Below are 17,915 nucleotides of genomic sequence, written 5' to 3'. Positions count from 1 at the left end.
TGTCTGCGGTCCCTCCTTCCACTAGGCCTCCACTGACCTGTCTACTGCTGCCTGTGTTCCCCTGGAACCAATTTTAAATTGCCTACAGCCAGCCCATTTTATTATGTTAGGCCTTCGAAGCCTGTCTGCGGTCCCTCCTTCCACTAGGCCTCCACTTACCTGTCTACTGCTGCCCGTGTTCCCCTGGAACCAATTTTAAATTGCCTACAGGCAGCCCAATTTATTATGTTAGGGCTTCGAAGCCTGTCTGCGGTCCCTCCTTCCACTAGGCCTCCACTGACCTGTCTACTGCTGCCCGTGTTCCCCTGGAACCAATTTTAAACTGCCTACAGGCTGCCCAATTTATTATGTTAGGGCTTCGAAGCCTGTCTGCGGTCCCTCCTTCCACTAGGCCTCCACTGACCTGTCTACTGCTGCCCGTGTTCCCCTGGAACCAATTTTAAATTGCCTACAGCCAGCCCATTTTATTATGTTAGGCCTTCGAAGCCTGTCTGCGGTCCCTCCTTCCACTAGGCCTCCACTTACCTGTCTACTGCTGCCCGTGTTCCCCTGGAACCAATTTTAAATTGCCTACAGGCAGCCCAATTTATTATGTTAGGGCTTCGAAGCCTGTCTGCGGTCCCTCCTTCCACTAGGCCTCCACTTACCTGTCTACTGCTGCCCGTGTTCCCCTGGAACCAATTTTAAACTGCCTACAGGCAGGCCAATTTATTATGTTAGGGCTTCGAAGCCTGTCTGCGGTCCCTCCTTCCACTAGGCCTCCACTGACCTGTCTACTGCTGCCCGTGTACCCCTTGAACCAACATCATAAAATAAAATAAAAAGTATTTTGCTTATAAAAAAGAAAATACTGGTGAGATATCAAATGCAGACATTTTAACATTAAAAACAAACACATACAACAAAAATCTGGTACAGTACTAAAAATGGCCACCAGCTACAATAACTTTCTCCTGAAAGTAGTTAACTGAAAGGTTTTTTAAATTGAAAACACAGATATGGCATCCACCGAGTGTTGTCCTGTCGCGTCTTCTTTATATTATTGCCGAGAAGATGCAAAACAATGAAAATAATAAAATCATTAATTACCAAAATAATAGAGAAAGTCAACACCACATTGCAAATAAACATTCATTCCAAATAAAGAAGCAGGGCGCGTCCGAGGGTGAGTATATACCTAATAAGAATATAATCACCCTCGGACGCGCAATGCTTATTTCCAACAGCCTTCCTTCCTAAGAATCAGCCCTTCCGTGGTGTAGAGAGACGTTGTGTTACACTCCAAGGTGTTCCCCAGGTTGCCTTTCCTGAGCTTCGATCTTCCGGCTCTCGTTTAGTAGTTGTTGGAAACTACGCTGCATTAGGCCTTCAAATTCGGTATGGGGTGTAGAGAGATGGTGTGTTCCACTCCAAGGTGTTCCCCAGGTTGCCTTTCCTGAGCTTCGATCTTCCGGCTCTCGTTTAGTAGTTCTTGGAAACTACACTGCATTAGGCCTTCAAATTGGGTATGGGGTGTAGAGAGAGGGTGTGTTACACTCCAAGGTGTTCCCCAGGTTGCCTTTCCTGAGCTTCGATCTTCCGGCTCTCGTTTAGTAGTTCTTGGAAACTACACTGCATTAGGCCTTCAAATTGGGTATGGGGTGTAGACAGACGTTGTGTTACACTCCAAGGTGTTCCCCAGGTTGCCTTTCCTGAGCTTCGATCTTCCGGCTCTCGTTTAGTAGTTGTTGGAAACTACGCTGCATTAGGCCTTCAAATTGGGTATGGGGTGTAGAGAGATGGTGTGTTCCACTCCAAGGTGTTCCCCAGGTTGCCTTTCCTGAGCTTCGATCTTCCGGCTCTCGTTTAGTAGTTCTTGGAAACTACACTGCATTAGGCCTTCAAATTGGGTATGGGGTGTAGAGAGAGGGTGTGTTACACTCCAAGGTGTTCCCCAGGTTGCCTTTCCTGAGCTTCGATCTTCATGCTCTCGTTTAGTAGTTGTCGGAAACTACGCTACATTAGGCCTACAAATTGGGTATGGGGTGTAGAGAGAGGGTTTGTTACACTCCAAGGTGTTCCCCAGGTTGCCTTTCCTGAGCTTCGATCTTCCGGCTCTCGTTTAGTAGTTGTTGGAAACTACGCTGCATTAGGCCTTCAAATTGGGTATGGGGTGTAGAGAGAGGGTGTGTTACACTCCAAGGTGTTCCCCAGGTTGCCTTTCCTGTGCTTCGATCTTCCGGCTCTCGTTTAGTAGTTCTTGGAAACTACACTGCATTAGGCCTTCAAATTGGGTATGGGGTGTAGAGAGAGGGTGTGTTACACTCCAAGGTGTTCCCCAGGTTGCCTTTCCTGAGCTTCGATCTTCCGGCTCTCGTTTAGTAGTTCTTGGAAACTACACTGCATTAGGCCTACAAATTGGGTATAGGGTGGAGAGAGATGGTGTGTTACACTCCAAGGTGTTCCCCAGGTTTCCTTGCCATTGCTTCGGTCTTCCGACTCTCGTTTAGTAGTTGTAGAAAAGTACACTGCATTAGGCCTACAAAATGGGTATGGGGTGGAGAGAGATGGTGTGTTACACTCCAAGGTGTTCCCCAGGTTGCCTTTCCTGAGCTTCTATCTTCAGGCTCTCATTAAATTGTGGTTAAATGGAACAACTGCATTTGGCGTACTAGTTGGTTTGGGGCCTACTATCGGTGTCTGCCACTCCTTGCTGTTCTCCTGGTTTCCTGTCCTGAAATTCCATTTTCAGGCTCTCGTTAAGTAGTTGTTAATGTTAGACTGCATTTGGCCTACTAGTTGGGTTGGGGCCTACTATCGGTGTCTGCCACTCCTTGCTGTTCTCCTCCACTGAACAAAGCTGTGCCGCCTGTTTACTACGGTTGCCAATTTTGAACTGCATTTCGACTACTTACTGATTTGGCCCTACTCTCTGTGTCAGCCTCTCATTCCAGTTGTCCTCCACTGCAATGCCCCCTGGTTATTCCTGTGTTACCAATTTTGAACTGCATTTAGCCCACTTTATTCTTTGGGCCTATATCTGTGTTTCCACTTCATCGTGCCCATTGCCCAGCCAGTGATAGATGAGTCTGCTGGTACATTGACCCATAACGCAACATTCCCCGTGCATGCTACACAACAACATTGTGACCCTGCTGAAAGTCAGGTTGCTCTTCCCGCATACCATACCACCTTACACGGGGACAAAGAGGAAGGTGCAGATGAAAGTGCAGGTTCCTTCATCAGGTGGGGGGAGGAATACTAGTTGGCGACGTCACTGGCACAGGGCCTCTCATAGTACGCAAAAGTGTTGCTGCCGGTGGGAGGCGCCCCCGCCGTGCAAACACACCGCTGTACTTTGAGGGGCCCTGTGCCAGTGCCAATGCCAACAAGTGGGCCCCCCCTGCTTGCTCAGGATCACAGCACTTGCAAAGTTGAAATACTTACCTCTCCCTGCTCCACTGCCGTGACGTGGTCCAGATTTCCTGGGCCCACTAATTACTTGAACCAGCCCTACCCCACACAACTTTAGCCAAATGACCCCCAATTTCAAATGCCTTCCAATTATTATAAGGTAAATTACGCTTGACAAGCTTCATTAAGAAGAATGGATGTTTTTGCCATTAAAATGGGCAGTGTAGATGTTTTCCTGGCCCCCACTCACTGCCGACTATGCTGCCCCATTGACTTGCATTGGGTTTCGTGTTTCGGTCGATCCCGACTTTTCGCCATAATCGGCCGATTTCACTCGACCCGACTTTTGAGATAGTCGGGTTTCGCGAAACCCGGCTCGACTCTAAAAAGGTCAAGGTCGCTCAACTCTAGTTATAACTATACAATGCAGAGGTGGTAGATGGCCTTAATAAGGAAGACATTTCAATCTTTTTTTGTTTGTAACTTTCATAATAAAGTGGCTCCATTCTCCACTCTATTGTGGACGCATTGGCTTCTGAATCTTATCGATGTGCCAACTTCGCTTTGAACCAAGAGGACGTTGAGATTGTTCCCTGCGGGGGCTTATTTGCCATAAGAAGGCAATGTCAGGCCAGGTGCACAAAGTTTTTCGAGGGATTTTTTTGAGCGGAAACTTTCCAAATCCTCCATCAAATATCAAAACTCATCAAATGTTGAGTTTCATCTTAGTTTCTGCTAAAAAAAAAAAAAAAACTCAGCCAAAAGACTCTGTATGTATAGCCTCGTGCAAGGAAAAAAAAAAAAAAGAAAATGCCCACAGGAAAAAATAATAATACCATTCTTTTTCAGCTCGATTTGGTGAGACCGATTTATCTCAGTTGGTCACACTGGGAACTCCTCACTCCCATCGGTCTGTCATTACAGAGGTAGGAGAAGAGCTGCATGAGACCGCACGAGCAGAGAGGGCATCGTGTGTGCGTTTGTCACATACAATGCCCTGAAACTACTACAGGTATTGGGGGAATAAGAAGAATTACAGGATTCACAAATGCCTGTAGCATGTCCAGAGCGTTGTTTGTGACAAACCCTGCTTGCATGACGCTCTTCACGACTGCAGCACTAATTCTGCAGCTCTTCTCTCCCGGCACTGTAATAACAAGAAACGACAGTAGCGAGGAGGTCTCAGCATGATCATATGAAACACCTCCATTTCAAAAAAGCCTGGTTTTGACATTCTCCATGGACTGTTCCTTTTTTTTTTTTTTCTTGTATGACGTTGCCTTTTTATGATTGGAAAAAGTATACGCCCCCAGTAAAGAATATCCACTAACGCCTCCTTGCTTTAACAGGTATTCTGGCATGGTAGGCACAATAGAATTCAGCAGACAATATGTCCGCAATGGAGAAAAATGAAAATGCTTTAATCAGCTTTTTTTTTAGCCACTTTATTATGAGATAGTCAGCTACAAATAAAAGAAAATAGCGAAATGTCCTCTTAAAAAAAAAAAAAAAAAAAAAAAGCCTCAAAACTCTGGACATAACCTAATATATCAACATAAAAATGTGACAAATAGGGTCTTGCTGTCCATATTTTAACCACCGATCCCACATTATTAGTGCTGTCATTTGCTTCAACTCATTCAAAACTGGAATATTATCCAATTCTGCCCTAAAACCTGCCTTGTAGCCAATGGATCGGCATTCATTACAGCGAGGTTATTAGATTTCTGTTGTATGAAGTGAGATCTTTTTCACGCCGTGTGAAATCTTACTCTGCATATTGAATATGTTGAGAAATGAGATGATTCATGCACAAGTTTCACTGACTCGTCAGTCGGCAGCTCTCTTGATCCCCTGGAGCACTGTGTCTTGCTCTACCTGAGCGTTGAATGCTCTCTAGATTCGCAGAAATTAATTTATTACATTTCTAAGGAAATCTTTCCCCATCTTTGCTGATAAAATGAAACTTGTTCTATCTTGCTTATGAGTTATTCATTCATGAAATTCCTATAGTATTTTATATGAGCCATAAGTGCAAAGAACACTCCTACAAATCAGTTTTATTGCATGGGCATTATCTTCACAATTAATAAATGATACTTGGTAAAAGCTGTCTTACCCACTGTGTACTGTAAGAATCTGCTTCTTCTGTCATGTAAGGGACCCAAAGACAGTAGCTGCCGGCCGGTCTGCCAAGCTCATACATGGCGATCTCTCCCGACTCCTCCATGATACGCAAGAACACTAGCTTTACCGAGTTCTTTGCGCTATATCAGAGAGCTGCCGTCAGACTCCTGTGGAAGTAATGTATCGCTCCAAAAACAAAAGGTCCCAAACATGATGGATCCATATCTCCCCCCAAATCACCTGTCATCGGAGAGTCTGGAAGCCCCTGTACAAGTAGACTGTTGGCCAACACGTTTGTCTGACTTCAGTCTAAGTGATCTGTCAGAACGGATCCAGCAACAATCCGTTGACAAAAAAGTTGTGCAGACACGACTTTTTTTGTCTGGCTCAAAGAAAAAACTGATTTCAACTGGATCCTTTTTTTTTTTAAGTCTATGGAAAATGAATCCGTTAATTGACCATCCATTTTTCTTTCATTTAAAATTGATTCATTTTTTTCGAGTTTCAAATGGAAGAAAACAGATGGCTATGTAACTGCTTTTTTTTGTAAGCCAGACAAAAAAGTTGTCTGTACAATTTTATTTTTGTAAGTGGATTGTTGCTGGATCCGTTCTGATGAATGGCTGCTGGACATGTGAGCATAGCCGTAGAATTTCTCCTCTTCAGTGTGACTATGCTGATTTGCAACACTGAATGACTTATCTGACAGATGTGGGTTAGCGGTCATCTACATCTGCCAGGAACAGTTGATGCAAAAGATTAAAAAAGAAAAGCTATGGCTTCTTTCTAGCGCAATAAACCCAATAGAAGATGGAGATGTAAGTATATTAGTGGGGAGTGCAATCACCTTTTTGGGGTTGTGCAATTATGGGTTCTCCCTGCTAAAGGCTTGTGGAATTGTGGTCTGTCAGGTGCTGCTTATTTCCTGAGCGGTAGTAGGACAAGTAACACTGCAGGAAACACAATGGCCAAAAAAAAAAGTGCAGGCCATGGAGGCTGCTGACCAAGACTGTCCAGTAAACAGAAGTGCTCAATGTCTCTCTGTAGCCATCCTAAGTTATGTGGCAAGGCTCATTAGAGGGTCAATGTTGACTTTTAGGATTGCTGCATCTTATAGGTGGCACTAGAGTTCTAGTCTTCTTCCTCTCTGAAGAGACAAGTTTCACATTTCCCTGAGGACCATGCAAGGCTTAAGTCTCCTCACCTTGATATGTCACTCTTCACAAGGAGAAACGTTACCCCTTGGATCCTGGTCAGACACCTCTCACACAGCCAAACCAGATCTCACACTTTGCACTGATGAAGGGCAGTACCCCGAAACACAGTGTCTGCAAATCGAGGTTTTGTATTTGGCTTTTATCCTAAGTCATGTGGAAAGGCTCGTTAAAGAGTCGATATTGACTTTCAGGATTGCTCTGAAGAGACAATGTAGGGAAAGGCAGTACATACAATAAAAAAACAGCAGAAACACAAGTCATGTATTAAAATTGATATGGTGATCAAGCAGTATGGACATAGTAATGAAAAGCATTACAAGAAAGATTAAGTTGTTTTCTGCCAAAAGACAATAGAAACAAATATACATGATACATTGACCCTCAGACAATTTTATCTTCCATCTTGTTTCAGTGATAAAAGTATCGAAAATTACATTTTGTTGAGAAATTAGGAGACCTCTCCAGTTTATTCAACTAAATCGCTCCACGTAAAATCCTGGACTTTTGACAACTTACAAAAAAGAACAAGAGAAACATGGACAAATGCCACTATAGTAATATAATTACAATGGGCTCTTTATTGATCCATTTGCTTGTAGACGCCATACCAAGGACAACTGTTTGAAAAGAGAACATTCAATTGTGCTGCAAATGTAATACAATTGTTAGTAAGAAAAGGAAATTGATTATTCGTAAGCAGTAACACAATGTAGTGGGCACTTCCAGTTTAGACGTGATTTTTTTTTTTTTTTGGGGGGGGGGGGGGGGGCAGTGTTGTTGCACGTTGAGCCCCTCATGCCCTCCAGTATGACAAGTGCTGTTTTAAGGCAAACGACAATGCAGGTTTGAAGAAGGGGCAGTTTTGATGTTCTAAGGTAGCATGTGAGTGGGGATCTGGTACATTAAGACTGGTAGGCCTGACAATGATTCCTGGAAAAATTACATGCAAGTTGGTAGGATGAAAGTGTTTGTTTGTTTTGTTTGTTTTTCTTTTAATGCCATCCATTAACACTAACTACGCTATAAGTTCTTAAGGCTTGCCGCATGACACTGAACATTTTCCAAAATGAAGAGAAGCCCACCCACACACAGCTATTTTGGGGTAGTATAGCAGTTGGCAAGGTGAAAGGCCATAGAAAGTAACACAAACATACAATCCAGAATTAGACTGACCCACCAGACCATGAGGTTGCTCCACTTTTTGACCTGAAAATAAGTCCTATGAGGTCCAGGACAAGACCGCACCATGTGAGGCTGACTTTGGAGCTGAAGATTTGCCCCTAAGGACTACCATAAATTATTATTATTATTTATTTATATAGCACCTGTACATGAGAAGCGGTTACATCAAAATATAAATATCACATACAGTAAACAAAACTAACAATGACAGACTAATACAGAGGGAAGAGGACCCTGCCCTTGCGGGCTTACATTCTACAGGATTATGGGGAAGGAGACAGTAGGTCTAGGGTTGCGGTAGCTCCGATGGTATTGAGGTGGCCGTGTGGTCTTTACAGGCTGTAAGCTTCATTGAAGAGGTGGGTTTTCAGGTTTCTTTTGAAGGATCCAAAAGTAGTGGATAACCGGATGTGTTGGGGCACTGAATTCCAGAGGATGGGAGATATTCGGGAGAAGTCTTGGACGCGATTGAGTGAGGAGTGTGGAGGAAAGGAGGAGGTCTTGGGAGGACCGGAGATTACGTGAGGGAAGATATTGAGAGATTAGTGTGGAAATATACGGAGGAGAAAGGTTATGGATGGCTTTGTAGGTCAGTGTTAGTAATTTAAACTGGATACACTGGGAAATTGGGAGCCAGTGAAGGGATTTGCAAAGAGGTGAAGCAGGAGTGTAGCGAGGAGAGAGATTAATTAGTCGGGCAGCAGAGTTAAGGATGGACTGGAGGGGTGCGAGAGTGTTAGAAGGTAGGCCACAGAGGAGTATGTTGCAGTAGTCGAGGCGGGAGATGATTAGGGCATGCACGAGCATTTTGGTAGAGTGTGGGTTGAGGAAAGGACGGATTCTGGAAATATTTTTGAGTTGGAGGTGACGGGAGGTGGCGAGAGCTTGGATGTGCGGTTTGAAGGACAGGGCAGAGTCAAGGGTTACTCCGAGGCAGCGGATTTTGGGGACAGGGGAAAGTGTGATTTCATTTATTTTGATAGATAGATCAGGTAGGGAAGATATGCGTGATGGAGGAAAGATAATGAGTTCAGATTTGTCCACATTGAGCTTGAGGAAGCGAGAGGAGACGAAGGAGGATATGGCCGATAGACACTCCGGGATTCTGGAGAGCAGAGAGGTGACATCTGGGCCAGAGAGGTAGATCTGAGTGTCATCGGCATATAAATTGATCCTTACTGAAGCCATCGCTTAGGCCCACGAGTCCCAGACCACCCTAACCTGACACTGTGTAAAACACATTTATTCTTACTATGTACTGGGTATCGTTGTGTTTGTTCTAACTCTCAACTGTCTGTACCCATATATTTGGTTTAGGTGATTGTATAAGCTTTACATTTATTTACTTTACAATTTATTGCTTCATTAGTATTTTTATGGGGATCAAATGAGAGTTTTTCATTATTAACGCAAATCATTTAAATGGCCACCTGTGAAGATCCTTGAGAATATTTCCATCTTCTCACACAACATTTCGATATGATCTATCTAAGCTTTTATCAGTCTCTCCCCTCCCTTTTTTTTTCTCCATTAGGTGTAGCCGATGAACTAGGCCTTGCAGAAGAATGCAGACGTCGTGGGCAGAATGCTTTGCCGTCCAGCAGTAGGTCTTCCAGAACTCACAAATCTACTGGCCTATCCAGGAATGGTCACACCTACATTAGTGATGAAGAGGAGGAGGACCGGCCGCGGGGCACAAACCTCTTTGGGGATTCTCATCTTTATTCCTCAGGTGTGCAAAGAGAGAGTGGAGAGGAGGTTGTAGATAATGATGTGTGTATCAGCCAGACAAGTAAATGCACAACTCTGCCAGAGAAAAGCCACAAGCGCTGCTGCATCCTACTGTAATACCAGGTTTCCATGTCTACAAACAGTGAGGAAAAACATGGATTTTACAGCTGTCAGAAACATAAGTTATTGTTCTTTGAGTGTTCCTAGAGATATTGTCCTCATCTCCTGTGTACAGTGTTACAGTAATCCATTTATAAAGGTTTCAAAAGGAAGTTAGAGGTTGGCCACTACTTTTTTTTATTGATGACCTATCCTTGCGATAGGCAATCAATATCTGATCAGTGGCGGTGCCACACACAACAACCCCAAGTTAGTTGTTACCGTCACCTAGCTAAAGTAGCTAACCTACTTAAATTTACACAGGACTGTGTGAAAAAACACAACATGAAGAGCAAACTCACCAAAACTTGTCAAATGACAAATTCACTCGCAGGGTACAGCAGGCCCCTGATAAAAATGCTAAAGCAGCACAGGTGCAAGCTACTGATGAGAGCAACCACCCACTCGCCCAAACATTAGAGGGGTTGGCTGCCTAGTAGAAAAAATGCACACAGGTAAGGGTACCGTCACACAGTGGCATTTTGATCGCTACGACGGCACGATTCGTGACGTTCCAGCGATATACTTACGATCTCGCAGTGTCTGACACGCTCCTGCGATCAGGGACCCCGCTGAGAATCGTACGTCGTAGCAGATCGTTTGAAACTTTCTTTCGTCGTCTAGTGTCCCGCTGTGGCGGCATGATCGCATGGTGTAACAAAGGTGTGCACGATATTGTATACGATGTGCGCATAGTAACCAACAGCTTCTACATCGCAAATACGTCGTGAAGTTATCGCTCCAGCGTCGTACATTGCAAAGTGTGACCGCAGTCTACGACGCTGGAGCGATATTGGAGCGCTGCTGGAGCGTCACAGATCGTGCCGTCGTAGCGACCAAAGTGCCACTGTGAGACGGTACCTTAAGGCTTGCATAAGACACTATTCGCACAGACAAATGTGATGCACAGTGTCTGAACAACCTAGTGATCACGCCCATAGTATTAGCAGGTGAGCCGTCCAGCACTATATATATATATACATGCAACACACAAGGAACAACATAAAGGGGCCCTGTTGCACCCTGCAAAAAGATGATAAAAAGAATAAAAATTAAATAATGTATATAATACATTTGATGAGGTATTAGTTACAATTTTGGCCAAAATGGATAAGCCCGCAACCCAACGTCATGGGTCCTCATAAACAGGACTATGTACTACAAATACCAATGATTTTCAGGCCTACTAAAAATTCATCAAACCCACCGAACAAGCGTTTTGTTTGTTCATTTGGTGATTTTCAGCCTGTTTAGAAAGGCTAATAAATGGAACTTACAAACTGTCATTCCCTAGCTAGCAACCCACCTAAAAGGACAGTATACCGTATATGTTAGTTGTCCTGACAGTGACATCACCAATGTAAGTAGAAATGTAAAGCATTATAGGCTGACTGCACACACATTCTCCTAAACCCGTACATGTTAGGGGACTCGATAAAAAAAGGATCCAACCACTATAAGGTATTAAAGAAGACCTCTCATGAATATTTTCTTCATTAAATCTCTGCATATGTGCTTGTAGGGTAGTGTGAGTATATTAATACAATCGTGTACCGCCGCTTTCTCAGGGATCCAGCACCATTCTGCTCCTCTTCAGTGACATCACCCCACTTAACAATACCTGGTCCACTCTCTGCTCTGTGAGCCGCACGTCTCTTTTACAATATTAAGTCTATGATGCTTTGTTCTGACGCGTCATAGGCTTACATTGTAAAAGCAACTTCTGGGTCACGCACAGTGCGATTCGGAGAGTTTGCAGAGCAGTGACGTCACTGAGAAGAGGAGCAGAACGTCGCTGGACACTAGAGAGAGCGGCAGAAGGCAAGTATATTAATACACTACATTACATGAATATACAGACAGATTTAATGGAAAAAAATATTCATGGGAGTTCTTCTTTAAGAAAACACAGAATTTAAGGTATGTTCTGACGGGACCGATGAACTGCAGATTTGCATGCAGAAGTACATGATACCAGCAAAGTGAATGAGGCTTAAATATCAGATCTAATATTGGAAGAAATTCACAACTGATATTGACCTGCGGTGTGTGGAGTTAAAATACAGAAGGTGGAACCTGCATTTAAAAAAAAATTGAAGTATTCCTCCGGATTTTTTGCTGCTAAAATTCCAAGCCGTAGAAACATCCACCTTAACTGTAGGTCCAGATGTAGCATCTTCCTTGTGAATAATTTCCATAGCAAGTATGCAAACAATCCCCAGTTTGGATTTCCATGCGGAATCTGCAAGGAGGTTAATAAAAAGTCAATGGTTTCGCTGTGGATCCAGGAGAAATTCAAAAACGATACATTACTTATGGATGTGATTGTAGAATTTGTTTTTACCATTCACATCCACTGGAGAAGTTTGTAAATTGTTGTTTCAAAATGCTCAAAAACAACGACGCTGCTTATATTGAAATCCGCTTTGTATGGCCAGATCCGCAAGGGAAATTTCAATTTTTTGGGTATGCGGTCTAGAAAAACTCTTCCACAAATATTGTACCATAAGTTGCAGCATGTTTGTGGCACAGACTCCGCGATATAAATTTGCAGGAAAAATTCCACATAAATATATATATACCATGATGTTCCATTCTAAGATAAATTTACAGTTGTTCTATTTCAACAATATAAAAATCTATGGCAAAATTGTATGTAATAGCTGCCGTTCTACCACAATCCGCATCCCATCGTCTGGCTACAGGTTGTTGGCTGCATTGATTGATCAATGAAGATTCCTCTAGTTTTTGGCTTCTGTTGGCTTATTTCTTGTTGATATTCGTTATTCCCTTCCTAGAGCTGTTCCATCCGTTCTTATCCTCTTTCCTTACGATGTTTCTCCCTATGAACATATAACAAGTCTAAAGTGTAAGGGACGCTCACTATCTGTATAAGAAGTCAGCAGCGACAAGTGATACTTCAGGCCACGAAACTCCCAGGTGCGGAGAACAGATCCAGACTTGATATAGTTATATATTCTGTATCTGCCTCTTAGACTCCTTATTGGAGATGCATACATGTGTAAGATGCCTGTATATGTATTTCCTGGAGATAAGCTTGTATGTATGACTCCATAACAGAAATACTAACTGCAAAACAACTTAAAAAAAGCAACGACTCGCATTGCTGCCTCCACTTATCCTAAATCCCAGTAATGCCTCCTTGCATGACATATTGTAATCCATTGAGTTGTGAGAACACTACGGAAGTGGATGACTATCATGTCATCTATCAGACAGTATCGCCATTTAATAAAAACAAAAACCAGAGGTGATTTATAGTTGCCTTATGTAAGTTTTCCTCCTTTTTCATGTTGGTCTATGCTCACATTTCCATTTGAACTTTCTATTTATTCTAAATGGAATTAAAGGGGTTATCCCTTTTCAGAAAATCTTGTAAAGTAACAAATCTTAAGGTCTCCTAACGGAGCCCTGAGTGTCTGGCGCAGCTCCGGCTTCCGGTATGGTCTGCATCGCTGACGTCATGTCATGAGTGTAAACTCCCCCTACAGAGCCGCTGAGCTCACCAATTGGCTCTGGATGTAACGTCAGTGTTGCGGCCCATACCAGTCACCAAGATTTGGACTCATCAGACCAAAGCACAGATTTCCACTGGCCTAATGTCCATTCCTTGTGTTCTTTAGCCCAAACAAGTCTCTTCTGCTTGTTGCCTGTCCTTAGCATTGGTTTCCTAGCAGCTATTTTACCATGAAGGCTGCACAAAGTCTCCTCTTAACAGTTGTTGTAGAGATGTGTCTGCTGCTGGAACTCTGTGTGGCATTGACCTGGTCTCTAATCTGAGTTGCTGTTAACCTGCGATTTCTGAGGCTGGTGACTCGGATAAACATCCTCAGAAGCAGAGGTGACTCTTGGTCTTCCTTTCCTGGGGCGGTCCTCATGTGAGCCAGTTTCTTTGTAGTGCTTGATGGTTTTTGCCACTGCACTAGGGGACACACATTCAAAGTTTTCCCAATTTTTCAGACTGACTGACCATCACTTCTTAAAGTAATGATGGCCACTCGTTTTTCTTTAATTAGCTGCTTTTTTCTTGCCATAATACAAATTCTAACAGTCTGTTCAGTAGGACTATCGGATGTGTATCCACCAGGCTTCTGCACAACACAACTGATGGTCCCAACCCCATTTATAAGGCAAGAAATCCCACTTATTAAACCTGACAGGGCACACCTGTGAAGTGAAAACCATTCCTGGTGACTACCTCTTGAAGCTCATCAAGGGAATGCCAAGAGTGTGCAAAGCAGTCATCAAAGCAAAAGGTGGCTACTTTGAAGAACCTAGAATATAAGACATATTTTCAGTTGTTTCACACTTTTTTGTTAAGTACGGTATATAATTCCACAATTGTTAATTCATAGGTTTGATGCCTTCAGTGTGAATATACAATTTTCATAGTCATGAAAATACAGAAAAATCTTTAAATGAGAAGGTGTGTCCAAACTTTTGGTCTGTACTGTATACTCATTTGTCTACTAGGTGTGCACGACCGATCTGTATTGGTGCTTTTTCTCCTCTTTGGTTTTTAGTTCAGTACATGTCCTAGACAGGATGTAGCACCCTTTTGTATTACCATATCTATATATTTGGTATTTAGTGCACCCTACCCCTATATATATCATGGCAGATTATAGGTAACCAGTGAATCTCATAAAATTCCTAAAATCTGATTTCATTTTTATTTATTTTTTTATTGACACAACTTTTGACTTAAATTGCATCTATTAGGGGAATAAGAGCAGCATATGAAAGAAGGAAAAAAGCTGAGCACTGTGATGAAGGTTATTTATTTTACTTGCTTTTATAGCGCCATTAATTCCACAGCGCTTTACAGATATCATCATCACTGTCACTATCTAGATTCCCCATCAGTATGTCTTTGGAGTGTGTGAGGAAACCGGAGAACCCCCGAGGAAACCCACGCAAACAGATGCAGATGTTGTCTTTGGTGGGATTTTAACCCAGGACCCCAGCACAGCAAGACTTGACTGCTAACCACATAATACATTCCTGCTGCAAATCGCATACTGTACATAAATACATGCATGTGATTTGGAGCAGGAAATTTCAGCAGAGTAAATCTTAACAGGTCTCGTAGGAGAGACAGTGAGAGTCCTGCTAACCAGCAGCCTGGCTCTTAAGGTACCGTCACACATAACGATATCGTTAACGATATAGTTGCTTTTTGTGACGTAGCAACGATATCGTTAAGGAAATCGTTATGTGTGACAGCGACCAACGATCAGGCCCCTGCTGGGAGATCGTTGGTCGCTAAGGAAAGTCCAGAACTTTATTTCGTCGCTGGACCTCCCGCTGACATCGCTGAATCGGCGTGTGTGACGCCGATCGAGCGATGTCTTCACTGGTAACCAGGGTAAACATCGGGTTACTAAGCGCAGGGCAGCGCTTAGTAACCCGATGTTTACCCTGGTTACCAGCATAAACGTTAAAAAAAACAAACACTACATACTTACCTTCAGCTGTCTGTCCCCGGCGCTCTGCTTCTCTGCACTCCTCCTGCATCCTGTGTCAGCGCCGGCCAGCCGGAAAGCACAGCGGTGACGTCACCGCTCTGCTTTCCGGCTGACCGACGCTGACAGTGCAGAGGAAAGCAGAGCGCCGGAGGACAGACAGCGGAAGGTAAGTATGTAGTGTTTGTTTTTTTAACGTTTACGCTGGTAACCATGGTAAACATCGGGATACTAAGCGCGGCCCTGCGCTTAGTAACCCGATGTTTACCCTGGTTACTGGGGACCTCGGGATCGTTGGTCGCTGGAGAGCTGTCTGTGTGACAGCTCTCCAGCGACCAAACAGCGACACTGTATCGCTGCAGCGTCGCTGAGTGTGAAGGTACCTTTACTGTCTTTCCCAGGAGTCCTGTCCTCTGCTTTTTACTAACCCATCCTCCCTCAAATCACAACTTTGTAGATAGGAGCACAACTTTTCCCCCTGTATTAGATGCAATTCTCAGACCCTGCCACATACAACCTCCAGCTGGTTCCCTTTAAGTTCAGTTAATATTTTACCTAGTTCTCCGTCGTCATCATTTGACAGCTTCAGATTCCTTCACCAAGGCCGGGGTCACACTTGTGAGTTGAATACGAGAAACCCGCGCTAAGTCCTGGCACTGCCGCCGGCACTCTGGACCAGAGCGCTCAGCTGCATGTATTTCTATGCGGCCGCACGCTCCGGTCCCGAGTGCCGGCGGCAAATGCCGGGTATTGATGAGAGAGACGCGCACAAGTTTCTCGCATCAAACTCGCAAGTGTGACCCCGGCCTTAGTGATGTAACATTGGATTGAATTTCCACCTTACGTGAACAGAACCTTTTAATGGATTTGCAGATCACTAGCAGCTCAGACTGCATTGGTCAAATTACTGGTGAATTGTTTTGAAATTAATGGACGTTAACAAAAATGACGTCCAGTGTTTTTCCACCAATATTTCGTAAATGTAGATGATAAACTTTACAACCTGCCAAAGTTGTTCATAGACCATTTTTCCTCAGGACATAAAGAAGCGAGCAAGAGGAAGAGGCAGAAGCACCGAGAGGAGCAGAAGAAAATCAAGTCTTCCAAACCGTACCACTAACATGGACCCAAATGATCTACATACCGTACACCGAAGAGCACCTCCGTTCCATGGCCGCAACATTAACACCTATTTGTTTTTGTATATATATAATTTTTATTTGAAGCTTTGTCACCTTTATTAGACTGAAAGTAAATGAGTAGAGATGGCTCCTGCCTGGTGCCCATCATTGTGCACACTGTGATTAATTTCCCTCTGCTGGTCCATCTTTACACTGATCAGCCGATGTAAACCTGCTCAGCACAGGGAATCGTCTTCACGGGATGTCGGATAGATCATGGTGCCCTTGAGATTGGTTCAATGCTTTTGTTATTTTACAGAATTTGCAGGGGTTTAAGTTATATTGTGGTTGCACTAGAAATTTTTGTTTTCATTTGTTTTGTTTTTTTAGTGTATGAAGCAGTCGGTACATAAACGTATATAACATGCTTAGTAGTGAAGGATTTTTAGGTTGGCAGTAGTACGTTTGCCCATGCTTGTTAAAAATAAAAATCTGTGTACCCTGCCTTGGAAATAAATGTGCCACACTGGTTCATGTGGAATATGGTCTGCGTTTTTATTTTGTGTTGTGAGGTGGGTGTATATTAGTATGTGACCGTTTCGTCTGATTAGGTGATGTGTTGCAAACTAACACTTAATAAAGTTGTTTTAGAAAAATGTCCTAACATGGATGTCATTAATTGGTCTCTCAGGCCCGTGAAATATGGACTGTGATTGAGTCGCAATACTGAGCCTGACCGCCAGGTCTATTGACCCAAGCCTCATATGGTTAGAGGTTGTCCACTGCTCGGACAATCCCTATGTTTCCCCCAAGTAAAATAATAACACATATATATCAGCAAGGTGGATAATCCAAAAAAAAATTAGACTTATACTATATAGCAATTGGATACAATAAAACTTTACTTTTATTTACTACTATTAAAAAAATTCTGAATATATGCGACATATATACCCAGACAACAAACAAAAATGTATACGAAGGAAAGGACCAAGGTGAGGAAGTGCCCTATACCCTAACACAGAAGGAAAAACAAACATATACACGAATATAAAAATGACAGTACTGTTGTAAACTTGAACTGGTATATGCCAGCAACCAGTAGTAGTGCAGCACTAGCTACACTATTGGCAGACAATAAGAAAATACTCTGTGCCTCCTAATAGACGCCATCTATAGCCGGGGCTTCTATTTTTCGGCTTCACCAATGCAGGAGAAATCCAGACATCTAGGAACTCTCTTTTGGCATCTTTGGTGAGATCCACCCATTATTTGGGAATACTCAGTATACACATTAGATACCGATCTGGATCAATGTTACTGATGCACACATATTTAAGCGATTTCTTAGCATTTGCAGTTCTAATATAAGGGAACGCCCACCAATGATATAGGGGGCAGGATGGTTCCATGTTTATAAAAATTTGAACTACTGGGCATTTTGCTAGAAATGTTGGCTTTGAAGCTCCGTTGCTATGCTGCTATAGATTGACAGTACT

At 43.2% G+C, this 17,915-nt stretch overlaps 1 protein-coding gene across 2 annotated transcripts in view; it reads left to right on the top strand.

Moving 5' to 3' along the window:
* DNAJB6 (DnaJ heat shock protein family (Hsp40) member B6) overlaps positions 1–16,957 on the top strand; it is a 133,141-nt gene extending 116,184 nt beyond the window's left edge. For both annotated transcript variants that reach the window (XM_069729720.1, XM_069729721.1), the window contains exons 9-10: positions 9,454–9,651; positions 16,333–16,957. In XM_069729720.1, the coding sequence (XP_069585821.1) occupies positions 9,454–9,651; positions 16,333–16,415 (281 nt within the window). In that variant the 3' untranslated portion in view covers positions 16,416–16,957. The remainder of the gene's footprint in view (positions 1–9,453; positions 9,652–16,332) is intronic.
* Positions 16,958–17,915: the final 958 nt, after the last annotated feature.

Source organism: Ranitomeya imitator, chromosome 6, assembly GCF_032444005.1.
Source record: "Ranitomeya imitator isolate aRanImi1 chromosome 6, aRanImi1.pri, whole genome shotgun sequence".
NCBI classification, from domain to species: domain Eukaryota; kingdom Metazoa; phylum Chordata; class Amphibia; order Anura; family Dendrobatidae; genus Ranitomeya; species Ranitomeya imitator.
Note: the sequence above shows the minus strand (reverse complement) of the source record. Positions and strands in the feature narration are given on the sequence as shown.